This window comes from Cyprinodon tularosa, unplaced genomic scaffold, assembly GCF_016077235.1.
Source record: "Cyprinodon tularosa strain WSP-4 unplaced genomic scaffold, ASM1607723v1 ctg273, whole genome shotgun sequence".
Taxonomy (NCBI): Eukaryota; Metazoa; Chordata; class Actinopteri; order Cyprinodontiformes; family Cyprinodontidae; genus Cyprinodon; species Cyprinodon tularosa.
Genome location: NW_024038978.1, coordinates 709,094 through 736,562, shown reverse-complemented (window position 1 = coordinate 736,562; position 27,469 = coordinate 709,094). Strand labels below are relative to the sequence as shown.

Genomic DNA, 27,469 nt, shown 5'->3' with positions numbered 1-27,469 from the left:
CCCCTAACAAACCTCCAAGGCCCTCTGAACACAGGTAGAAGTTATTTACTACTAAAGTATCCTCAAAAATAACTGGCTTTTCTGTGCTATATTATATTATCCTTCATAAAATTCCCAAAACAGTAATGTTTGTGGTTGGAACACGAGAAAATGTGGAAAAGGCCTGGTTTCAGTAGCTCTATTACTGTTAGCAAAAGGGAAAAGGAGCATGTGAAATTGTGGGACTCAGATGTCCCGACATGTTTTTTATGCCTAATCGGACTGACTGCCAAGGCATGGAACAACAAAGCTTTTAATACAATCCACACAGATGGACAGACGTCTGTCTCTGGTTAGCCATTGTCATATCTTTTTATATAACTTATACACATTTCTTCCATATTAAAATTAAAATCTGTTTTTTAGCACACGTGATGTTCCAATGTTTTTAAAAGATGTATTGGGAAACTTAAAAAATAACTGCTTCACTGCCTCCAAAAGGTTTGATATCTACATCCCAATTAATGATTAAGTGAATTAAAAGTAGAGAAGGTGTGTCCCTGCAATCCTGCCAGGCATAGGGAGCTGGAACGGGGAAGGTCTTAAAAAAGATTTCCTTGAAAACTTTCCAGTACTTTTAAAAACTAACTTGCTGTAAGAAAGTGGTCCTGTTTGCGGAAAGCTATTTGGATTAAAACATGTCAAATAAAATTTACAAGGATGCCACAAAGCAAATCTCACAGCTTTGCTTCTTATTGTATCGACTAACTCCAAAAAATATGACTTCATTCAAGTTAAGCAGCATATGCAGGCGTCCTCTAATGCAATATCTCTTTGTTCCCATGTAAGCTGTGCACCTTATTTTCTGTGAGACTGTTTCTGTGTTGTTTTGACCTTATTCCAAAAGAACACCTTGTTTTCTTTCTGATAACCAACAGCATGTTCTGTATAATAAAGTGAGGATAAAGATGAGGTACATACTGTGATGAATATGGATGATCTTTTAATTTCCATAGTGTTTTTTTTTCGTCGTGTTGGTTTTTGTTGAGGATCCAAAACCAGAGACAGACTGTGGCACAAAACCTTTCCTAATAAGATGATAAAGTGAACTTACAGGGAAACCATATAGAAAGCAGATCATGCTGCTTACTATATGGAAGCAAAAGGGTGGAATAACAGAAGAATCAGGTAATGAGCTGGAAAAATCGGGAGCTTAAACTCTGAAGCAGGGCTAGAAAACGTCAATCTAACATTCAGACCAGTGAAGAAGCAGCAGGTGTGCAGGTGTGCAGGTGAGCTTCTTCAAGGTTAAACATTTAAGGCTGATTTATGCTCAGAAATCAGGACGCAAATGTATCTCCCCCCCTGATGTGGGGAGTATAACCAGCCATTTACTCATCATGCTACAAGTAAATTCAGGGAAAACTCACGTGGGAAGCCAGAGGCGAAGGATCCACAAAACAGCAACAAGGAACCAGCCCTGAGTGACTGCAGAGGTGGAGTATATAAGGGGAACAGAACAAAGGATGGACTAATGAGCTGAATAAGGAGCAGGTGTGCATGGAACTAACTAGAAGGAAATCAAGGGGAAAGGAAACAAGCTCAAGGTCGCAAATGAGAGCAACTTATGACTGCTTAAATATAATAGAAAATAAACCAAAGATCAAAAACACTAGAACTAAAAACTCAGAGTCCCAAAAGGAGAGACACTTATAGATGCACCGCCGCTGAAGGATATCTTTCAGTAAAAACTTTAAAAATCTCTTTTGAAATTCTATTTATTTGGTTGTAGCTGGAATTTCTAAGTCTTATTTTGTGCTGTCTTTTATTTTATTTTTTAAATTACTAAATAATCCAGTTTGCATTGCAGGGCTCAATTGAATTAATGCTACATTAATTTGCTCTGAAGACTGCTTGCTTTATTGTGTTTTATTGTTTTCCTCTGAAATCATTGAGCCTAGAAGTAAAAAAAAAAATCATTTACATTTATTTTTTATTTAATGTGCCTGTTGTATACTGTTTGTATTATCATCAAACTTAACCAGGCTTACTGACGGATCATTGAACTGTTGGTGAATTTAGGTGATTTTCTCTACTTAAAGGTTACAAATCTGTGCTTTAGCTTTTTGAAGTTAACTTGGTTTATCATTTAAATATTTAGTAATTGAATTATGAAGGATTTTAAATTAAAAGTCATCTTTAACATTGACAAAAATAAAAAAAAGTAAGTAATTTCCTTTGTTTAGTGCAGCATCTTTCTAACCCGTGCAAAGCCGCCCTAACCCTCTCCTGCAAAATTAATAGGCTGATGGTGTTCTGCTGAATTGGCTGGATTAGTTTGGCGCGACCCAACTATGATCCGTTGTAACTACAACCCTGTTAATCTCCAGGCACAGCTGTTGTATTTAGCCTCCAACCGGATAGCGGGGACCTAGTGGAGGAGACCTGGCACCTTGATCTGGCCCGGTCTGATCTGTGTTACAGCCAGGGAGCGCTTTACGCTCACACACCCGCATTTGGACCATTTAAAAACCTCGCAGGCTTTAAAGGTGGAGGGAAGGTGAGGCAGAGGATAGGAGGGGTGAGAGGGATTGGATCGGCCTGCCAGTCGCTGTCGCATTCGGCCGAGGTGGGACGGGGGAGGGAGACGAGGGAGGCGGCCGATAGCACTGTCGGGTGCTGGTATCAGGCCTGCTCACGCTCATCCAAATCCCAGATTAAAAGCCCTCCTCCCCCTCGCCAGCACTGCACACTCTCTCTATTTGTCTAACGCACTGACAAAGCCCCCCCCCCCTCTCCAAACACACTTCTGTCACTTCTCTCACTGTCCCTGTCTCACTCTGTCTAACCCAGTAACACTTTTACAACCCCCCGTGCCCTCCCCCTTGCGATTCCATATCTCCCTGGCTCCCTCCCACCCTCCCTTGTGTAACCGTGCCCACTGCTGGATTACTAAAATCTGGGGTTGCTGAAGCAGGGCTCTGTGGCTGCCTTCCACCACAATGGTGAGGTAGGGTGCAAAACAATGCATTCAGCTTGGCAGTATTTTCTTCATTTCATTTCTCAGTTTTCCTCCTAAATCATGTCCTAATCTGTTTGCAAATTAGCTCTCATTTTCTGAATTTTCTGCAGAAAATGTGTAGTTGAAGTATTATTTTGATTGAAGAGCACCTGTTTGTGCAGAGCAGCCATTTTTTCTGCTGCTCTCATAGTAACTGGAGGTTTACAAAGAGCCTCCAAGTGTGCTCCAGTTTTCAAGAAGGTCTTAGAGTTGTTTGTAGACGTGTTTTTTGGGAGCTGTCTTGTTTTGCATAAATCCTCAGAGGGGATGTGAACTTTAGCCGCTCCTAAAGCGCTGCTCTGGTGCTTGAGTCTCATTTCATCCGCTCTACTGTTTTATTAATTTGTAGAGAGACAGCAGCGCTGTGATGAAGGATTACAAAACAGATTACAGACACAATGCCTGTTTAGTATTTTTCCGTATGAATCGGGATTAAAAACAATACATCTGTCCACCAGCTGACGTCCAGGACCCATCTAAGGCTCTTTGACTGACTAACCTACATGCATTGGCCAATTAGTTTAGAATTATTTCTACAAGTGTAGAGTATTTAAATTAAAATTGAAAAGTTGCAGCTGAAGGAAAGAGTTCTGTTGATAACATTTATGGTGCCTCCTCGACGAGATAACCTCAAAGGTTAAGTCAAATTAAAATATTTCCAGCTCATTTCCTAGAAGTACGCATGTAGTCGTATTTCTTCATGCTCTTACACCGTTTCCTCTTAGTGCATTTACGTTGGTGTTTCTAAAACTGTTTAGATAAGAGTTAAACAGGAGGAAATGAAAGAGCATTTTATGGAACATAAAGTATGTTTGTGTGTATTCCCCCATTTTTGTGTATATGTGTCTTGGAAGGGCATCAAAATTTAAAGCTTAAAACTGGATGAGGACTAGAGCTGCACTATACAAGAACACGTAATATGGACTAATGCTGGTTAATAGGGTGTAAGGTGTAAAAAAACAACAGGTTGAGTATGTCTTTGGGAATGTTCTTAAGGCACGATACGTTTTGGTTTTTATATATCTTCTAGAAGTGAACAAGATGCTTTATTTTTTGATATGATCATATGTTATAAATCAGGGGTAACCAAATAAAAATCAGCAGGGTCCGAATAAAGAAAATAATCAACCAGTAAAGGTCTGGAGACATTTTTAATTATAAGCTGTTACTTTAATAAAATGCAGGTTATTATGCATTTGCATTATGCATGTTATATAGTGGTGTAAATCCAATCCATCATGGCGATTCGATTCAGTATCGATTTCCTGACCTAACAATTTGATTATTTTTGATACTCAAGAATACACCACGATTCGATTCGATTCCATTAATTGGTTCTTTTTCTTTTCTTTTTTTAATACCTTACAGGCAAGACAATGTTTCAAATTTGAAATAAATCAATGAAAGCTGTAATATTGTTATGCATTTTTTTTTTTAGAAACAACAGCAAATAACAGAAGTAGTAAAGTTGCATCAAAAAATACTACAAAAATACTGCACAAAATCAGTGCAATGAGTGCAATTTAATACCTCGTTCTCCAGATGTCCCCGCTCCCTTCATAGACGCTCCGCTGCACCTCTCCCAAATTGTAGCTGACTGCAGACAGTGCTGCAGACAGGAGGCCGACTTGTTTTGTTTTTATGACCGAAATTGCGGAAAACAACTCATGATGCTAGAAGAGCAAGGTGCGCGAGAACGCTGGGACCCTTTTTCCACCTGGATCTCCGCTCTTTTTGCCCTCATGTCCCTCCGTCGTCTGACTAAACTCGCCCCCACTTCCTCAACGCCTCGGCCGTATCTAGACCCACAGTGTGTAGCTCAGACCACGCTTCAATATTGAGCATAAATCAAAAATGTCTGCGTCAAGCTTACTGCAACACACTGCTGTAAGAGTATAACCAGGAAGTGAGGTAGGAGGGCAAAATAGGTTTAGCGCCACCGCAGCACGGGAGAATTACGCCCAGGAGCAAATGGATAAAAATAGACCGGAGGAAAAAAAACACCAATCGATTCTCTTGCGGACGTTTTGATGAATCGGATCGTCGGCTGTTGGATTAATGCATCGATACAAAACGATTATTATTTACACCCCTAATGTTATACATTGAATTTTTAAATAAAAAAGTATATAAAAAAAGAACATTTTTCCATTTTAAAATCTAAAGAAAACGACCGACTCTTAACAACCATAGACAGGTTTCAGGTATTTCAGGAGACAACCCCCCCTATAACGGCAAATCTAAAGAGTTTTTTTTAAAAGTAGGGAACAACAATCATTCAGTTTGGTATATAGACAATTACCTGATTCACATATTTTACTGACAGTTTGTTAATTTTTTCTTTCTTTCTTCTGGCTTAATGAGAGCAGTGGGCTTTATGCTGCCCTGCAAGGCTTTAAACCTGGGTTTGAATGGAGACAAAGCCATTCTAAAGCACATATCAAGGTGCTCATTTTGAGCCTGGTTCCATATTTATTTTTGATTCTGTTCATGGTGGAGAATCCTGCTTCACAGCAGCAGGTTGAGCCAAACATACTCTAAATGTGCAGGATCAGATTTGATTTAGAGAATTCGGGAGAAACAGAACTGCTGTTTCCCTGCAACTTTAACGGCGTCAGGGTCAGGAGTCTCGGCTTCTTGTGGGTAGAAGTGGGTAGCACTGCTGCCTTGAAGCAAGAAGGTTCCGGGTTCGATTCCCGGGGTCTTTCTGCATGGAATTTGCATGTTCTCTGTGGTTGTCTCTGTGTTGCCCTACAATGGGCTGGCGATCTGTCCAGGGTGGACCTCGCCTCTCCCTCGTAGACAGCTAAAGATAGACACCAGCACCGATTGCAACCCCGCTTTGGATAAGCGTGATAGAAAGTAGATGGAGATCAAAACTCCTTTTATATTGACCTTTTTGTGTAAATATATTTTGTACAACAGGTAATATCAAACAACAGAGGCTCTTTGTCACTTATGAGTCCTTTTTATTTAGTCCTGACAACCTGTTGATTTAATAGCAGATCTACCCCTGAGTCTGTTTCTTCTGCCTGCCCGTCTCATCTTTAGCTGCTCTCATCTCTTCTCTGTCAAAATCAAACCTGCTCTGGATGCCTTGTGATTGACGAGCCGTTACTGTCACTTCAGATTTGTGTGCTGAATGGAAAATAGTGACAGTTGCATCATCTGTATAAAAAATCCCTCATAGGATTCATATTTTGAGGTGAAAAGCATCTTTAAACCCTTTTAGATATTATTTGTAGTAAATGTCAGTATTAGATAAGAAGAGGCATGTTTTGATGCAATGTTTTATGCAGCTGAGTTTCAAGAAGCATTGTGCTGAGAGCCAGACCCTGGCAGCAGCAGTGACCACACAAGTATTTTGGTGTCTGACTACCCACTTAAGGTCACATAAGATCTGCTTAGCCGACCCCTAAGCCTTATTTTTATCGTACTGTCATGGGTTTGAGTCATACAGTGCGTAAAAACAGCAACATTTAAATGCTCGCCTGCTGTTTAGGCCTTCAGATCTTATCGTCACAGCATGAGCTTCATGAAGGCGCTCTTGTGTTGCCTGTGCCTCCCCTCCGCTCAGTTTAAATGCATCAATGATAAACCTTTGTTATGTGTAGGGTTCAGTTGTGAAAGACTTGGAAATAAGTTCCAGATTTTAACCATCCAGCAATGAAGATATCTCTGTTCTAAGGAGTTTCTTCCATCCGAAATAGTCAGAGTTGCTCAGGGTTTTTTCAGTTTTATGAGGTTTGGAATAACTCTGGGATAATGAATTGCCAGGGATAACTCATTAACTTTTTGATAACTTCTATACTGAGGAATTCATTTAATTTGTAAAGTTTCTAATTAGCGAAATTGTATATGTATATAATACGTATACAATATGTTTTTTTTGTGACTTTGTAAAAACATATCTCTAAATAAATAGCTTTGCGATTTCCAGCTAGGCCAAACAATATCAATTTGGATCACTGGAAAAACGATCTACAAATAGGTAAAAATGTCTTAAATTAAGTGTATTTAACCTTGATTTGAGTCGGTAAATGAGAATGAGTATTTTTATTCCTAAAATAAGATAATTAGATAATATTCACTTGAAATAAGACAATGCAATTGTGTTTTCTTATTTTAAATGTAAATTGTCTTGTTCCATTGGCAAAGTGTCTCATTTACCTCCTCAATCCAAGAATAAATGCATTTATTTTAAGAAAAAATGACTGATGTAGATTTCGATTTTTTCCAATGGATCATAACATATCTTGATGACCTTTTCTTAGTTTAGTTTAGCTTCATCACCCTAGATTTGTAACATAGGTATATTATGAGGCCTCAGGTGGCTAACAACGCACTGGATTAATCCACAGTGGAACACAGTAGTTAGTGGGCTGAACCCAATGATCCCTACTTAAACATGAGCTTTAAAGCCAAACAGTTCACCTGCAACGTTAACCTTTCACTGGGATGTAAACCTCTCCAAGAGGCTTTTCCTCCTTCATTCAGTAAACAGGATTTTAACTCAAGACTCGAGCATGTTAATATAAGTGCTGCCCTGTGCACTTGCGCTGGGTTTATGTCCAGCTAATGGGTCAGTCACAGGAAGTAGAAGTGATAAACAAATTGTCAATAATGGTTTGCAGGAGCGTAAGTGAGGCCTTTTCTGAAGCTAAAACTAACATATATTTCTGCACTACGGTTTAAAAGAAGAAAAGGACAAGAAGTACATGTATTCTGGATCTATTATGAATCAATAACTTATTTTTATTAACTTAACTGATCAGAAAGGAGTATGTGTTAAGTATGTGTTAAAAAAATCTTGATTGCAAATATTAAATATTTATTAAGGTTTTACTTAATGATACAACCTTTAACAGTAGCTTCCCTCCTTTATGCATTACCTTATTGACCTGCTGGTTATTTCTTCTGTTTTCTATTATTATTACAGAATTTTTCTTCCTGTTAGTCAGTTGAGAGTACAATCTGTGACCTTAACTTGACACATCTATATATATATATATATATATATATATATATATATATATATATATATATAGATATTTATGTATATGTGTGTGTGTGTATATATATATATATATATATATATATAAATATATATATATATATATAAATATAAATATATATATATATATATATATATATATATATGTATATATATATATATGTAAAGATATATATATATATATATATATATATATATATATATATATATATATATATATATATATGTATATGACCAGACTATGGTTTTAAGTGTTTTTGTGTGTGGTTCCATGCCAGAAAATATTTTTTCTTTCTTATTACCAACTGGAAACATAGGTATGTTTTATAGCCAGCTAACTGGCAGAGCATGGCAGCCTGTAGGGGACTATATGCTTGACTTTACACTAACCTATATGATGCACATTTAAATCGGTTTAAATTCCTTACTTTTATATCACTCTATATCTGTAGTTTCCCCATGATGACTTTAGAGGCGCAGATACTACAGTTTTCTTTTGCTAATAATGCTTCTCCATTGGTCCCTCGCTTTAAACCTTATTTCTCTTTTCTTTATTTAAGGTGGTTCCACCCCAACATCACTGGAATCGAGGCAGAGCAGCTCTTGTTAACCCGGGGAGTCCACGGCAGTTTCCTGGCCCGGCCGAGCAAGAGCAACCCAGGGGATTTTACCCTCTCTGTCAGGTAACTTTATCCCACGGTTGCTTCTCTATTTTTAGTTCTTTCACCTGCGGCATCAACTTTTGACCTCACCATTCTCACCTATTTTTAAAAGTCCAGCTCTAAAATAATCAGCCTTCTTTTTGAATGTGGTTGGATGTTTGGATGAGGGAAGATGTTGTCTTTTAGATTTCAATTTCTGACAATTCAAATCTGACAGGCTTGTTAAAAATGGGAACAAGTCTACCTGAAACCGTTTTGACTCATTGAAAGATCCTTTAAAAGTAGTTTCCAATCTTTTCTATGATGTCAAACTTCCATCCATTTTAGTCCTTGTCAGGGTCGCAGTGAGCTGGTGCCTATCTCTGGCAGTCTACGGGCGAGAGGCGGGGTACAACCTGGACAGGTCTCCAGTCTGTCACAGGTTGACACAGAGACAAACAGGACAAAACTGCTGTAAGAGTATAACCAGGAAGCGTGGTAGGAAGGCAAAATAAGGGAGGGAGAATTACGTCCAGGAGCAAATGGATAAAAATAGACCGGAGGAAAAAAAAACTAAATAAATGAATCTATGATATAATTGGGAGGAGTGGTAGCCTAGTGGTTAGGGAATTGCGCTTGGAATCCTGAGGTTCTGAGTTCAAGCCCCACTCCCACAGACTGCCACTCTGGGTCCCCGAGCAAAGACCTTTAACCCCACATTGCTCCCCTGGTGCCCCACAATGGCAGCCCACTGCTCCCCAAGGGGAGGGTTAAAGGTAGAGGTAAATTTCTCCAACGTGAGATCAAAAAAGTTAAATTATTTATTATTATTATTACTAATAAGGCCCATATATGATAGTGTTGAAAGATGGTGCATTAGTGCAACAGATTCCTGAGTAAGATCAACCTGTGTTGCTTGGTTTTTATATCTAAAAAAATGTACATTTCTATCTTAAGCTGAAAAAAAAGCGTGGAAGAAATTATAGCAGTGAAATAAAAATAAGGAAAGCGTGAAATATCAGCCATCTTCACTGTTTGTAGAAAAGCCTACATTGTCTACATAAGCGGGTCGTAATATCTGGATGATATTAAAGATGATGCAGAGCTCAAAGGTAAGCTGCTCAATACCCAGAAAACAATTCCCAGATGAGATATTGGGCCATGTGGCCCAGACCAGACCCTGGATTCCTTGAAATCCCTCCTGTGGGTCATCTGTGGCGGGATATTTAGTTAAACTGAGGCGGTTCTATACACGTGTTTCTAGGAACATATTAGATAACACATTTGGAATGCATGATTTGCTAACATTCACAAGTAAAGAAGAAATCTTGACTCAAACAAGTGTTATTGCTAAATTTACCGGATTCGTCACTCGTGCTCTATCCTTCCAGATTTTTCTGTGATTTGAATCAAGAGGCCTGTTGTTTAACCGTGTGTGCTGTGACATTTCACGTTGGACGACTCAGCTCTACATGCTGTGGTGATAACAGAGGGCAGGAAACAAACTGAGATAGAAGAGGCGAGTCTGTGGAGCCTCTCTTCCTTGGCAACGGAAGCTTTTAAGACACACATCGGTTGGCCGAGCGCCTGGAAGAAAGCCCAGACGTATTTGTTTCTTTGTGACTGTTGCTGACATGGTGACACAGGCTTGTGGGAGGCTGAGTGTGGAGGAAGGAGGAGGGAGGGAGGAAATGAAGCAAGGAAGCAAGGAAAGGACCCTCAGCTTAGATATTTAAATGATCGGAGAGTGGGCTTTGACTTTCACCATTTGTGGTTTGCACCCTTGTGTTGAAGAGTGTCCTGAATAACCACTGGGTGGTTTGTGTTGTGAGTTTATGTCACAGTTTGTGGTCTTTACAGATTTAAAAAGCGATGCTCTCTCTAAGGTCAAATGACCAATGTAGCCCCCCCCCCCCCCCTTCTGAAGCAGAAACAAAGAGAGAGGAGGATAAAAGAGAATTTCTATTAAACCGAGTTATATAACGAAATGAAAAACACAATCCTCTGCTTAAAGATGGAAAGCTTGATTTTAGAGCCATAACATGTGTTGTCGCTCAGTTTAGTACAAGCATGCTTCGCAGTCACAGCTTTAATCTGTCTGCTTAACCATTGGATAGAAAACTGAATATTAACCAACCGCATCACTGGTTTATGCCACCATGCTGAATAATTGACCAAGATAATTGTTTATAGTACCAAACTTCTGGTGCAGTCGCAGTGTTCTGCCTAATATGCATTCTGAATCTAAAAATTTAAAAATCGCAGCTTTTAATGGTGCAATGATGTCCCCTTTGCAATGATGTTCTCAGTAACAGAGAGGCTGTGTTCGATGTTGCAGCCCCTGTCATATGGCCCGCTTCGTGCACGGTGCTCTCATCTTCCCTAACTGCCGTTGGTTCTGGCCTTAGAACTTTCCGGCAGAGGCCATTTTGCCCAGTGTCTCATTCGTCTAGTTTTATCTTGATCACTGACTTTTAGGAAAGGCAGGTGAGCTGTGCATGCTGTACATTTAGATGTGGTTCTGGATTGTTTTGTGACCCCCTGGTTGAATCATGGAGGTGGAGTAATTACAGTGTTTTGGATTATAGTTCCCATTCTGTGTCCTGCCAATGTTTTACATTTGACTTTGTCCCCCTTTTCAGCCTGATTGATGTCAAGCACTTTATTTTTCGACTCTTTTTTTTTATTTTTGGGGATGATGTGTTCCCTCTTGAGTGCTCCGGGAAACGGTGCGCTCACCTGCTGTTGTTCTGCCTGGTAGTTGACAGGTCTGCTGAAGCTAACCTTTGGTGAGCATTGGCAAATATTTACCTTACCCGTCCAGAAGGAAAGTGGGAACCTCTATTTGGCCTCTGAGGCTTCTTAAGTAAACATTAACTTAAAGCTTCACCAATATTTGAAAACAAACCGTTTCTGAGCTCTATCATAGAGTTACTAGGTTCTGGCAAAGGCTGAGCTCTGTGCCACGTCAACTCCATCTTCTTTTCCTGTTGGTGCAGAATCTATTCATGGTGACCATTACATCGTAACCAAAAGTAAATATTTACATATTTTGAACCCATCAGTACGATTAAAATAATCACTTATATAACAATAAATGAAGTAACACTTTTATTTTGTACCACTTCAAATATTCTGTGTATATATATTATTTTTGACTATATATATATGACTTTTTACAAAGGGGACCAATTAATTTTTCAAATTGCGATCAGGATTAGGGATGAAAACAATCAGATAAATCGTGATTAATCAATTATTGAAATAGGCCAAATAATCGTCAACTAATGTAATAATCGATTAATCGTTACATAGAGTATAGGGACTCTACAAATATGCCTTTAGCTGACAGAGAAACCCACTTAGAGCAGTAATTCTATCAAAGTTGTAAAAAAAAAATAACTTACATAAAGATTTTGCATTTAAGATTAAAAAGACAATACGTTTTTGTCTGTCAATATGCTCTATCCAGAACTCCTTGGAAACTGTTTAGTTTCACCTGGTTTAATTTAGTAAAAGATTAATTGAAAAAAGGATCACAGATGAATCAATATGCAAATAATCATTAGTTGCAGGCCCTAATGAGGATCGTTTTAATAGATTTTTTTTCTCATTGAAGGAAATCATCTTTAGAAAACCATTTTTGTATTTATTCCAATTATCTTTATACAATAATACCGATTACTGAAGTTTGTGAGACAGAAACAACAGCAGGCAGACAACTGAAGGTTTTAGGAAGAGTTTAATTACAACAGTGTCCTTCAGTCAAATTATAGCTGGGGTTTTAGTACTGGAAACAAAGACTTCAATGGAGGAATCCTGGATCTGCTGACCATCTTCCTAAGAAGTGAAAAAAATAGTTGATCTGCAAACCCTCAAAGCTAGATTTGACTTTGTTCCAGCGAGCGGTGCACCGGTGATAAGGAACTGGTCAACTGACGAGGTGTGGCTGTCTTTTAGCTGTAGCTTTATAATGTTCGTTAGAGGTGTTTCTCTTCAGTATGAACAACAGACTGATGGCTCCGCCTCACTCCGTTTGTAAGCATCTCAACACAGAGAAGGAAAAGGGGGGAACAACATGCTTATAGAGGTAATGGGGATAAAACGACCCTAATTCCCTTCCTATCAGTTTGATCCGAAACATTTAAATTGTCATGATGGGTTCACTGATGAGACCCAGTTATGCAGAACACCACGGAGACGGAAACAGGAGTAAAAGTTTAACAATGTTTATTGTTCACAAGCACATGGAATATTGTCTGGAACTGGTTCAGGCCTGGGGACTGGTTCACTGGAGTCTGTGTAGATAACAGAGCAGTTAGCTTTGAGAGCAATGGGGTTTGGGTTTGTGATGTTCAGATTAATACCTTGAGGGTTCCGGTTTGAGTTCAGAGAGAGGGGCTGTTGAGTCCAGAGAAGGTTTGTTTCAGCAAGGTCCAATAACTGCTTCAGCGTCTTACTTCTCATGAGGGTGCAGACCTTGGCTCTGGGTTTCCAGCTCTTAATCCAGAGCTGCATGGGAAATCCAGAGAAGAGTCTTCGGGTTTGGCTCAGAGGGCAGGCTCGGCAGTCTAAGCTCATCCAGAGCTTACAGAGAAAAACAGGTTTCCTGGAAACAGAGACACAAAAGGATTAGAATCCTAGCAGGGCTCAGAGGGCAATAAAATATTTCTCAGAAGGTTCTTTGGCTCAGGTGCTAACCAACTAGATTCAACACTGCGGCGTCGAGGCAAGGTCTGAAGACAGCTTTTATACTGTGGATCCTCTGATGATGAAACGAGCCACAGGTGCGTCGAAGGCTCGGCTCAGGAGGATCCACGGCGGACTCTGCTGGAGGAAGGTGGTACTTCTCCAGCTCCCAACAGTACCCCCCCCTCAACGACCGCCTCTTGGCGGTCTGGAAGACGTCGATGGCAGAGAGCGCTCATACTCCTCGATCAATGAAGGATCGAGGATGTAGGAGCCAGGAACCCACTGGCGATCCTCCGGACCGTAGCCCTCCCAATCGACGAGGTACTGCCAACCGCGACCTCGCCAACGGGAGTCCACGATCCGGCGGACGGTGAAGGCAGGATGACCATCGACTTCCAGGGCGGGTGGAGGGGAGTCGGATGGTGGGCACAAGGGACTCGAGATGACTGGTTTAACCTGAGAGACGTGGAACGTGGGATGGATGCGGAGAGTCGGAGGTAGTTGTAGACGTGGATCCGGGTCTGTAGGAAATAATGAGATTGAAGCGAGAGAAAAATAGGGACCACCTGGATTGGCGAGGGTTGGCTTGTTTAGCTGATTGGATGTAAGCTAGATTCTTGTGATCAGTCCAAACAAGAATCGGATGCTCAGCTCCTTCCAACCAGTGTCTCCATTCCTCCAATGCCAGTTTTATGGCCAAAAGTTCTCGGTCTCCAACGTCGTAGTTTTGTTCTGCGGAGGAAAGTGTACGAGAAAAATAGGCACAAGGATGAACCTTTTGATCTGAGTCAAGTCTTTGTGATAATACAGCACCCACTCCACAGTCGAAGCGTCAACCTCGAGGATGAATTGTTTAGCTGGATCGGGTTGGATTAGCATTGGAGCTCTGGAAAACAAAGTTTTAAGTTTAACAAATGCAGCTTGCGCCTCGGGGGTCCATTGGAAGGTTCTTTTGACTGATGTTAGGGAGGTTAGAGGGAGAGCTGTTTGACTGTAATTTCTGATGAATCTCCGGTAAAAGTTGGCGAACCCCAGGAATCTCTGTAATTGTTTTTCGATTTTCGGGCACAGGCCAATCCAAGACTGCTTTTATCTAATCTTCTGAAGGTTTAATCTGCCCACCCACGAGCACAAACCCCAAAAAGGTGACTGAAGACTGATGAAACTCGCATTTTTCAGCTTTGACGAAAAGTTTATTTTCCACTAGTCTTTGTAACACTAGGCGGACATGTTTCTTGTGATCAGAATGGTTCTTGGAATAAATGAGTATGTCATCAATGTAAACGAAGACGAAAACATTCAGGAAGTCTCTGAGAACGTCGTTAACCAGGGCTTGGAAACATGCAGGGGCATTAGTTAGACCAAAAGGCATGACCAAATATTCAAATTGGCCAAAGGGAGTTTTAAAGGCTGTTTTCCACTCATCTCCGTCTCGAATTCGGAGAAGGTGGTAAGCATTCCTCAAGTCGAGTTTGGTAAAAACAGTAGCCCCTTGAACGGGTTCAAAAGCTGAAGCGAGTAGTGGGAGAGGGTACTTATTTTTAATAGTTATTTGGTTCAGGCCTCTGTAATCTATACAGGGTCTTAGAGAACCGTCCTTCTTGCCAACGAAAAACTCATAAATGTGACAAAGCAGGAGAATAGATCTGTGATGAAGCAAACACTTTCCCACCACTGCATGCATAGGGCAGTCATTTTAACTGTTGGAGATTATAATCATACTGCATATCCGAGACAAAGATTTAAACCCACACTAAGTTACTTTTCTACTTTCATAAAATATTTTCTTAACTTTTATGATAATACATCAACTAACAACTAGAACAACAACACCTCTGTCATTGGCCAGAGAGGGACTGTATGGCTTTCACAGGCACTAAGCAACTTTAAGGAGGCAGGCAGTAAGCCAGCCACACAGAACAACTGCAAATGTTCAGCCTGCTTTACGGCATCTGTCACTTCCCGCTTTCCCCATTCATTATAAAGAAGAAGTTTCCCCATAGAGGCTTTATATTCATGCAAATTGTGCAGGTTTGACATTCAGGCAATGCGGCTCCTTCCTTCTATACGTGTGATTCGAGTGAAATTATTAAACATATTAATTAGGGATGCACGATATTGGGATTTTGGCCGATATCCGATATGGGGATATTTAAAAACTCATGTAGCCAATAACCAATACCGATGTTAAAGCTGGACAAAAATAAGTAGTCATTGAAAATAGCAGTTTTGTTTTCCATTTCTGACACTTGGAAAAAAATATATTCAAATATATTTTCATATGCTGATATCAAATTAATTTTTTTTAAACGCGGTATTGATCTATTTTACTTTCAAAATCTCGTGAAATTTTATCGTTGTTACAAACTCTCGTGATATTTTGCAAATTCTTGTGAGATTTTGTTAGTAAAATAGATCGATGCCGCGTCAATATATCAACATATAAAAATGGGCAAAATTTCGTGGATTTTCGGGGGATTTCGTAGCATAACGATGACATATAGCAATATTTCATTAGTAAAAGAGATTGATATGGTGATTTTAAATGGCAATATATCAGCATATGAAGATATTGTGATATTTTAATGTATCAATATTTTTTCCATCGTCTTTAGAAGTTTTTAAGTCTGTAAAAAAACGTTTTTGAGGAAGAAGAAGTAGTAGTTTTTTTTTTAGACTTTAGAAACTCAGAAGCTGATTAAATATCGGTGGAGTGGCCGATATCCGATATTCAGTTTTAAGGCCGATACAGGCCGATACTGATAGGGGGCCGATTATATCGTGCATCCCTAATATTAATCTGTTTTAAGGCTCTAAACTCGTCAGGACATCCTTTGCTGAAGAGACTTAGACTTACTTTGACTTTGACAGCTTTTATTGTCATTTTGTATACACAGCAGTGTTAATTTCTTCAGCTTTTTTTTTTAAATGTAGTCTTAGTCCTAGTCACAATGACAAAAATCTATTTTAGTCTTAGTCATATTTAGTCATTGTCTTCCCAAATTAGTCTTAGTTTTAATGACGAAAATCAATTTTAGTCTTAGTCAAATTTTAGTCATTTTAGTCAAGACTGTAAATAATAGAACTTCTCCACACACCGCTTCTCTTTATCTTTTTTATTTCCATAACACTGTGCAGAATAGAACTTCACACACTGATTCTCTTTTCAACATATATCACTCTGCACACATTGAACCTTTTGTCGGCTTGTTTCATCATATCCACAAAGTCTTCATCCTCAAACAGTCTTCCCGTCCTTCCCCACTGTCTGATCTGGCTGTGACTGTGGTGTCACTGTGTCAGGAATTTAGTTGGGAGGAAGAAATTTAAACGCTAAATATCCAGTGTATCAGTGGAACATCTTTCTTCTATGACAGAGAGACAGACAAATACAAGCACAGGAAGGGACACCCCCCCTCGCTGTGTTCTTCCCTGCCATTTTGAAGCCGCTGACTCTTCGATGTCGTCATTCCTCCGGTGTTGTCCTTCACACTGTAAAGGAAATGGCTCCATACATCCAGGCGTTGTTTTCGCCCAGGTCCTCCAACAAACCGCACACCGGTATCCAAGCACGACGCAATGACTGCGAAGTTGAGCTAGGAATATAAAGCCCTGTGCTGCTACTGACTTAGTGGCGCAAGGCACTGTGGGACAGGCGCCGTATAGGGACAAACAGGGCAACAACGCATTATCTGTTTTAAAGCTCCAGTAACACTTATATTAACAATGACAAATTAATTATAAACAATTACATTTCTTAGTGTCCATTCTTGCATGGTTCATAAATTTCGTCTGGCCTTTGTCTCGTTAACGAAAATCATTTTTTATTTTCGTCAAACAATTTCTGTGCGTCATCGTCTAGTCATCGTCATGAGAAAAAGGGGCGTTGACAAAATATTTTCGTCATCGTCCTGGTTGACGAAATTAAGACTGATACACAGTGTGTTTACCAAACCAAATCTTGTTTAGTACAGCCTTTCAGACAGTAAGATGAACATTTGCATTCCATAAAGTGCAGCAGTTATCAAATGTAAACAGTGTGGGAGAAAAAACGCATTGATATGGAAGTTCAGAGCATTAATATATATGGTGCAAACATGCAGTATTTTTGGTTTGGTGTTATCAGTGTGTTGAAGAGAAGAACTCTTCTGGGATCTGCTGGACCTGCATCGGATGTTTCAAAGCCTCTTCCCAGAGGGCAGCAGGGAGAACAGTCCATGGTGGCGGTCATTGATGATGTTACGGGCTCGGGACACGCAGCGGTGGGATGAAATGTCTTTAATGGTGGGGAATGAAGCCCAGATGAACCTCTCTGCTGTTCTCACCACTGTTCTCACTTTCGAGGACAGGACAGGTGGGCTCTCCTCTAACTGTACAGGAAGTACATGCGCTTTTGTGCCCTTTTGACCAGTGAGGTGGTGTTTACAGTCCAGGTAAGGGTGTCTGTGATGCAACCCCAGGAATTTGGTCCTGCTGATTACCTCTACAGCTGAGCTGTTGATGAGCGGAGGAGCGTGGTTAGACCGGGTATTCCTGAAGTTGACGATGATCACCTGGGGGCTTGGGGGGTAGCTTAACAGGAATATGGAACAAAACCAAAGTTAAATGTGTCTTATTTTCCACATTGTCATATAATTGTTTCAACACTGATTAATTTCATTCATTTTTGCAATGTGCTCCTCCTCATGGGAAATACTGTCTACCTTTAGGCAAAACAATACAACTTTTGTCCACCGGGGGAGCCAAAATCGACCAAAACGGAAATTAAATAAAGCATTGCAGTTAATTGCGTATAAGTCCAAATAAATATTTCTAAATAAATAAAGCTACTATCGGGGACTAAAAAGCTTTGACCAGCACATGATGAAAGGAAAACAATCATTGTTGCTGCCTAATGTGCATTTTATTTTAGTGTCGGACTCTTTAAAAGCTTCAGTGAGTGGTGAAGGAGTCTACTTTTTACTGCTGATCCTTTTCCCTCTGTGCATCTCCACTTATCTCCACTAGCTGCCTTCTCCTTCGGGTCCATGAGGCTGACAGAGAGAGAAGGGGGCGCCCTGAGCTACTGCTCTGAATTCTGCAAAGCAAACCAGGGCCGTTTGATGGTTTGAAAACCTAATCAACTCAAACTCTTATTAAACTCAAAGATGGGATTTAAAAAAAAAAAACTTGAAAAAAACTTTGAAGCTGAAAAAGTTTGGCTGTATTTCATTATTTAGGTAGAGAGTTCTGCTCTGTGGGAGTTGTTTGAATGAGCTGCTGCCATCTTCTTTCATGCTCTTTAGAAGACCCCAAGGATGAGTTTTAAGTGCAAGAGAATTTTTTTTCCAGAGCAAATTACCACAGAGAGCGAATTGATTTGCTCCCAACCTTTGTGTTATATAACGCTAGCCTGGGTTCACTCTGATGTTTCCACTGCACTCAGGTTATTTTTAGCTTAAAGCAGGAGAGGTAAAGAGTACCACCATTACAACCACCATCATTATTATTATCATGATGGGTGAAGATCTGCAAATGCTACCTACAGCGGCTGAAATTAAATATTTAACATCCAGTTACCAGTGAAATGTATTTTGTTTCATAAATCTTTAATATGCTCGGATCGTTGCTGAAGCTGGACTCTGGTTGTATGCAGAGCTGATTATTTCACTATTGATGGTATTGATAGAGCTCCTTCTATAAACTCTTACTGTCTATCACCTATTTCTGCTGATTCTTCCAGCCTTCTTTAAAGTACTTTTATAATTTCTTAGAAGCCCTAAAAGTCTTTTTTTATTGATTTAGTTCATTTTCTTTTGTCTGTTGGCCTTGCCTTACTTGTCTCCTTCGCAGTTTGACACCAGGCTGATGGTCTGTGGAGACAAAAGAACGAGCTCAAGCTAAGACCTTTAATCCGGGCATTCACTTTGTGATTTTGTGAGTTCACAGCTCACAATGCATGTTCAGCACGACGCTCTGATGCGATCTCCATGCTCACACTGTACGTCTAAAAAAACCACATCGGACTCAGTAATATGGCGCTACTCGGACTCGTCTATTCAGAAGCCAAACGAGTAGAAGAGGAATATGAAGCTCACTAGAGTAAAACGCGCTGCTTTGGCAGTTTGTATAATTTTGTGCTGAAAGGCCTAAAAAGAAAAGGTGACAACTAGAGACTGACATTTTTTCGGGAATCCCACGGGTCATGGGATTCCCGTGGGATTCCCGTGGGATGGGAGTCAGTATTAGTAACGATCACGTGATTGGGACGGTACAGGATTAAACATTAACGGGAGCAGACGGGAGCAGGAGCAAACCGATAGTAACAAACAAAAAAAAAACTAGGATCGATGCCATAAAATAAAATGGAAAGAAAAAAAATCCAGTACTGGCGCCGCCATTTTGTAGTTTTTTTCCTTAAAGCCTACACTATAATGCGAGTCAAAAAAACTACACGACCCAAACACCAACAGTGCTTCTGCTCTGACTTTTTCACCCGCGCTCAAAAGAAATTCAGATTCAATGTATTGGCAGAAATCTTATTGAAAACAACAAGAATGGTAGTGCTGCAGGAGCGGGAGTCATTCTGAATGGGAGTGGGAGTAATTTTACCAGGAGTGGGACGGGACAGGATTTAGATATCTACTCTGGCCCGGGATCGGGACGGGACACAATTTTTTTCTGTGGGAGTGGGACGGGACAGGAGTGAAAATCCACTCCCATGTCAGTCTGTAGCGACAACGTATTAGGACAAAGACATGGCTGAGCAAACGTGGCTACTACCCCCGCCATGCTTCTGTGTTTACATCTGATAGGAAGAAGAGTCCATGTTTGTGCATGCCCACTGAGCCATTTGCCCACTATGGTCAACTGAAGATCAAATATGTTTGATTTTCTCACACCGTGGCTGTGAGAGGCTGATCGCCCCTCGTTACCCCCTGTATACTACATGACGCACGACGCATGATCAGGCTGAAAGTCGGCCCTATTGAAAAATTCTCGCACGACTGGAAAGTCGCCCCGAATAGGGCAAAAAATCGCACAGTGTAAGCCCGGCTTTAAATAGTAAAGTAAGATGAACATGTATACCTTATGTTCTGTATAAGACTCTAATGAGACATTAACCCTGATTAAAATACAGTAATTTCACATCATTTACTCACAGACTTCCATCCTTATGTCCTTCTGTTCTATCAGCCTGCTGACTTGCAGTGCACAGCAATAACTGCACTAACACCATTCCTTTTAGTGACTGATTTAATTGTAGTAATTTTTTTCAAAATGTTTGTTAGTGAAATTGAAAACAGAGCTTTTTTAAGCCTTATTTCTTATACTAGTAAGCCAATCATGAATACAGTTTAAGGAGAACTTTCATTTGAAAAGCCTGCAGAAAAAAACACAAAATCTTTCTATGCATGTACTTTGAAAATACTTTTGAGATGTTTGTTTACTATGATAAAAACACATTCCCCCCCCCCTTTTTTTTTTTAAAGCTTGCTTCTGTTTGGTTCAAAGACCTTGTAATGCTTTGCTCTCATCACTGATGCAACTCTGTGGAAGTCCAATTCCCACTGTGTAAAATTCACGTTTTTATTTTATTAAAGGCACCCGACTATAGCAAACATCGAAGTCTGTGTGAAACTGAGCCTTGGTGTCACTGAGAGTTTCTGGCATTGAAAATGGATTCTCAGACTGCTGACCCAGATCTCGACAGCAGCACTGTAAAAAAAAAAAAAAAGGAAAAGTTAGCAGAACTCAACATGTTAGCTGATTTTTCCAACTCATGTAGTGGCGACTCGGTAAAAGTAACGAATAAACTGCAATTATTAAACTTTAAAAATAAAAATGAGCTTATTGTCCCTAAGGGAAGTTATGTCAAACAAATGCTTTGCTCTCTGACCACTTACTAGCAATTTCAATCCCGGATGACTGGTAAATTAACTATAAATTAACTTAACTTGATTAAATCAGAAATAAATTGCTCTATTATCATTGTACAGAATGTTATCTTTTATGTTGTTATTTTGACTGGCAGCAATTTGTATTGTTAAAAGTAAGAGGAAAAGAAGACGCAGCTTCTAATGCTACGTTCAGACTGCAAGCAGCAGGAGCAGCAAAAATATGCTGTGTTGCTTCATTTTTGATGCTTGTACAAGTTTAGTTTTGACACGCAGCTGAAGCATCTTTGCTGCTCCAGATGTGCGGTCAAAAAGTGGATCTGATGCGCATTGGGAGGAGCTAACCTATACTTTCTTTGCCTGTAACGATGGCAGCTATATTTCCTGTGATCAGTGGGTAAAAAGTAGTTTTAATATGTTTTTAAAATCGTAGGGAAGTCATATTTAAATGTCAAATCATTCTGGCTTAAACACGTATATAAATGTACTGTTTATCAAACGATATTTTCCCAAAATTAAAAAAAAAAAAAAAAAAAGCGTGTTTTTTTTCTTCTTCATTATTTTATGCAGGCCAGTTAGTTATATTACAGCTTGTTCAGCCAATCTTATATCAACGGTCATCTTTCAGTCGAATTTTTTCAGTCATAGCATCTTGATTCATATGTCGCAGCTAATAAATGCAACGGTTGAAATAAGAAATATGAATCATTTAATTTACCATTGAGTTCCGTCCCAGTTTTCACGGGGATGGACGTCTGTGTCTTCAGCAGGAGTAGAGCTAACAGAACTGGCAGCGTTGCGAGGCAAGGGCTCAAACATGTTCGACTGTAAGCCTTCTACACCAAACCAAGCTTCTGCGTCCTCTTCCACAACATCTTCGTCCCAACTTTCCTCCTCTAAATAAAAAGTGTATGACGGAGGAGACTCATCCACGGCCTCCGACCCAAAACTCTCCTCCTCTTGAGTGTTTCTGCTGTCCTTAGCGTTCCTTGACAGTGTCGTTGCTAAGTCACCAATTTAGTGCTACTTAGTCCCAATGGAATTTCCCATCGGGAACCTGCTAGCACTAAGCTGCTAACTGGTTAGCAAGATGCTTCCGAGACACCGGCCACAACCAAACTTGCTTGTGGACCTTCCGCCACAACAATCCTGCCCCATTTATAAACGATCAATCACATTCACCTTATTCACTTGTGTAAAGTCCTGCACCACTCGTGAGAATTCGGAAATGCAACAGCCGCTTCCCTACGACTTTAAGGGAGAAAGTCCATTTGAAAACTTCCATCTGTGCAGTCAGTTCTTCAAGACGATGATCCTGCCTTCAAATATTATTTCGCTGTCAGACCGCTTAGACCCCCTACAAAGGCGGTGTGCTGTCACTAGGAATCCCGTTTAACAGCAGCCTTTGGCCCGGTCACCTCTTCGCGGTTTGCCGCTACTGTTCGCGGTGGCTGGAAGTAGATGTTAGCGTTTTTCATTTACATAATCCAAACTGTAGGCACCAGGATAATAGAAGTGAACATGTTTTGCTGGCAGGTTTCGACCTTTTTAGGTAATTTAGGCGTTAATGAACTGTTTCAGAGGAGTGATCATAGCGATCTGCATCAGCAGTGCTGTGTCCGTCTCCTTGCCAGCTCCCAGATCAGCTTCTCTGATTGGTTGATGTAGCGCGTCAAGCAGCAAAGGTTACATTTTTCCTACTCCAGCAGCTGCGCTCTCACAGCGCTTCCCGGGCGCCAGATTCTCAGAAGCTCGTGAGGCTTTGCTTCAGCTGCTCAAGATGTGCTGCAGGACCTTTTTTTCTGCACCTTGATGCATGTGAACTATTGACTTTGCATGTAAACCAGCTGCTCCTGCTGCCTCTGCTGCTTTGGGTGTGAACGTAGCATAACAGAAAAGAAAACCCCCAAAAGCTGTTTTTTCCACATTTCACAACAAAAACAAAAAAAGCTTTCACCTGGTAAAACAAACAACATCTCAAAGGTTTAAGTATTGGCAAATCACTCAGTATTACTATAGGAAGAGTATTACTGTTTTCCCTTTATTTAGCTCTTAGTTTTTCAGGTTTGCACAACTGAAAATAAGTTTTCAGCCAAAAACAAGTTTTATTTATTTTTTGTTGTTACAGTGGGTGTTTTAGATGAACCGTTTTTAGTTGATCTAGTGTGGAGATGGTTAGCTGTAGATATTTATTTTTTATGTTCTAAACTGAAGTTTTATTTAGAACCTTAATCATCTATTTGGTTTATTTAGGACTAACTGAAGCAGCTAAGCACATATGCTTTAAATGTGATGTTTGGTGTTTACATTTTCACATTTAATCTATAATATATACGGAAGCTGCCTTTTATATTTCCTGTAGTTCAATAATTTGGTAATTAGCTTCAAACTAAATCATTATTTCTGACGTTTATTATAAATTGCTGCTTGAGTCGCCCGGCTGATCGATGAAGAGCTCTAGCTGCATCAGACCTGCTTATATTAGGATAATTGGCTAATTAAGATGACAGTGTTTCTGAGGAAGTAGAAGGAGGGTTTGAATCTTTTTTTTTTTAGTTTCTTCCATTATGTTTTTGATTTTTCTAAAATCCATTGTCTGTAAATAGAGGAAGGTTACTTTTTTTTATCTCGCAAACTATTCAGATTAATTTGACAATATTGTTTGGATCGTTATCCTGGTAAAATACCCAAATATAAACCTTATGCTGTCGATTATCAGCCCGTTCATAGAGTCCAATCAGTAGTTGCAATCTGGATTTTAATCCTGGTTCCAAAGCTTTATTTTGGTAATATTCTGAAGTAGTTTGGTCACTGATTGTCTGATTTTGATTGGCTGATGTTGAATTTCATTATATTAGCTGGGCAGATCAAAAACCATAAGGTAAAACTGCACATATGAATCTTCTTTCTGTCTCATTAGCACAGTTCAGTATAGTTATTAGCTAGCCAGCTTGATTGAAAGAAGATTATTTTACTTTTATTTAATGGGCGAAGATAAGGGAAGTAAACCAAAGTTAAAATGGAAAAGTAAAATCAGTACTTTCAACATATGTTTTAGGGTTGTCAGATACTAACATTCCAAGCTAAATATCGATATCCTGCAAAATTTTCAATACTCAATACAATTTTCTATACCATGGGGATAAACTGGGATGGGTTAGGTCACAAAAATGTGGTTTATAGGAGAAAAACCAGGTGAAATTTTTGCAGAGAAAATTTTTTTATTTTTCCTTGATGCAAAATATGTATATTTTCTTTTGTACAGTTCTTAATTTTGTTTGTTGTCCTTTCAGAAAATTGCAAGTCCCAGAGTCTGTGTACTCCAGTTAGTGATTATTCTATGAATAAATGAGTTGAAATGCTTTCAGTAATTGATAATTACTGATGATTATTTTATTCATCATTTAGCCAATACTGATTGCTTTTGTGCTATGTGAGGACTCTGGTTTTACAACAAAACCATTAGTGTCAGGAATATTTGCCAAACTTATCAGAAGGATGAATAATATTTGGGTTAGAAAGGAGGGAAACATCTGGGCTTGGTTGTCCTTTGGGTCTCCTGAAGCAGCTGATGGGGACCTGGTGGCCAGAGGGGCTGTGACATCTGTGGTTGTGGAAGCGAAAACAAGAGAGTTAATAAGGCTATGGAGAGGAAGTTTTGATTGGCACACCGTTGGAGTGGCAGACTGGGGTTATGGTCCAACATTTTGACAGAGGGTTTGTTCCAATTATTAAGGCTCACACTTCTCAGCCGCCCTGGGAAACCGTACTCTGTAGAAAGAGGGGTCTGACCTCTGATCTAGGAGTAATAATGTGGCTTGGCTTAATGAGGGAGTCATGGGAGCATCCTTCTCTGCTCTACATATGTTTTACAGATCTGGGAAAGACCTTTAAGCACTCGCCAATCTTCATATGCCCAAAGTAAGAGCTTGTGTGGTCTATGTGGAGAAGGAAGAACAAATTTCTCTAAATTATTCCTATAGATCAGTTGCGGCCTGAGAATGCCTTGGGTTTCCCTCAAAATATCTCGAGGGTATTACTGGGAAAAGAGAATTCTGGGTAACCCTGCTGTAGGTATTGGCATGGGTGCTGCAATACGACACGTGTCACAATACTTGGGTCACGATACAATATTATCACAATTTGCAATATCACTATATATTGCCATATTTTTCCCAGCTATCAAAATTTAAAGTAAGTGCTGTATATGTTCATCAGAATCCATGTTGTTTGGCGTTTGATGAGGTAAAAATGTTTTTGATTTAAAAATAAAATATTGTCGATATTGTTTTGGGCAGCAGAATATCACGATATATCAGCAAATTGATTTATTTCCACACCCCTACCCTCCTGTACCTCTTGCATCCCGATACCATCTCCGATAGGATATGGTAAACTATTGTTTGATGATTAAATATAAATAGGCTACTTTTTCTCAGTCTTGGGTTTCATGCGGTTAATCCACTGTTACACGGGACAAGCTTTTGTATGATCTGATGATAGCTAGAACTATGTTAACATAAACTCCACACGTAACACATTGTGCTGTAAAGGGTTGAGACATTCAAACGTCTTGCTATAGAAGACACATGGGCCTGTACTATTTTTACCAGCTAGCATCACAATCAAGTTCTTTCACTTCATCTCGACCCACCTCAACGGGACAAAGTGGAAAATCTGGTCATTGCTTTTTACATTAATGGACAGACAAGTTGTAAAAAAAAAAACAAGGAGGGATGGTGGGTTTTTTTTTAAGCATACATAGCCTAATCAATATAGTCTATCAACCTCAAACACTATGCAGGGTATGGTTGTTACATGTCAGGTACGTTGGTCATTGACTTTGACCAAGTCACCTTACAGTAGAACTGCAGTCAGTCCCTGAACTGGCATGGCTATCACTGCCCCTACAGAGTTAGGGACTCATTTTCCGCTGGGATCAGCTTCATAGTCATGGTAGGACACTTCTTTCATTATACTTTGGAAAATCTTTTGGCAATGAATCTATTAAGATTTGGAACAAAACCTCACGGAACATTGCAAATGAATATCTGAATCCTTTCAAGTCAGGTATTTTTTTTAATTCAAATTCAACTAATGAAATAGAAACATCTATAACATTTTTCAAAAAACTGCTTACAAATTCAAATATATTTAAATTAGCCTGAAAATGAAATAATCCTATATAAAATCTAATAATTTTACTCAATTTCAAATATTCATTTAGAGCATTTATCATTTAGCAGTTATCAGAAAATCACTATTGTTACTATTGGCTAATTTAATGTAAGCTAGACTACATGCTGGTAATAAATGAGTTAAAAATATTCTAACTGGTCCGTTTAACTCTTGGCCACAGCCCCATTTGTGTCACCACATCTTCTAGATTCTGGCAGTCACCTACCAAAACAGCAGCGGTCTATAGATTTTATGTTCCATTCACAACCAAAACACAGATTTTGAATATTCAGCAATGCCTGCACACTCTAGACTAACTCTCGTGTGACATGACAACTTTTAAGACAGAAACATGTTTGTGCTTCAAACTACTTTACCTAGTTTTGCATGCTATTGCTATTCCGTAAAAGTTCAAAAAATGCCCACTGGACTTGGTTTCCAAGATTTGAAGACTTGTTAGCCTGTAATATTACAGGCTAACAATGGAACCAAACGACCCACTTATCGGTTTCCATTTGCATGTTTCCAAGCAATACAAGGCCTTGTCTATATAAGACTCAAACTCACTGCCGATCCAGACATTTGAATTGAGAAAGCTTCCTGGAGAGGTAGTGAAATGTCTTCAAATCTTGGAAACCAAGTCCAGTGGATATTTTTTGAACTTTTACGGAATGACTATGACCTGGATGACTGAGAATCTTCATCAGCATATGCTATTGCTATGTTCAGAGATTAGGACTTCTACATATTTGGTGACTCAATGGTAAGCAGAGATGGGAAGTAACGAAGTACAAATACTTTATTACTGTACTCAAGTAGATTTTTCTGATATTTTTACTTTACTTTACTACTTATTTTTATGGCGACTTTTTACTTCTACTCCTTACATTTTTAGACAAATATCTGTACTTTCTACTCCTTACATTTTTAAAAATTGCCTCGTTACTTTAGTTTTGAATCATTTCAATGGAGTTACCGTTATTATTTTTCACGTCATCAATACCAAATTCAATCTAATTGGATGGGA

General features: G+C 39.5%; 1 protein-coding gene across 2 annotated transcripts in view; it reads left to right on the top strand.

Annotated features, from left to right (window-relative positions):
• Positions 1 to 27,469, top strand: part of ptpn11b (protein tyrosine phosphatase non-receptor type 11b) — a 91,163-nt gene that overhangs the window by 22,001 nt on the left and 41,693 nt on the right. The window contains exons 1-2 of one of the 2 annotated variants that reach the window (XM_038289917.1): positions 2,919 to 2,989; positions 8,615 to 8,737. In XM_038289917.1, the coding sequence (XP_038145845.1) occupies positions 2,982 to 2,989; positions 8,615 to 8,737 (131 nt within the window). In that variant the 5' untranslated portion in view covers positions 2,919 to 2,981. Of the gene's footprint in view, positions 1 to 2,918; positions 2,990 to 8,614; positions 8,738 to 27,469 lie in introns of those variants that run through there. The other variant, XM_038289916.1, reaches the window with a different exon arrangement.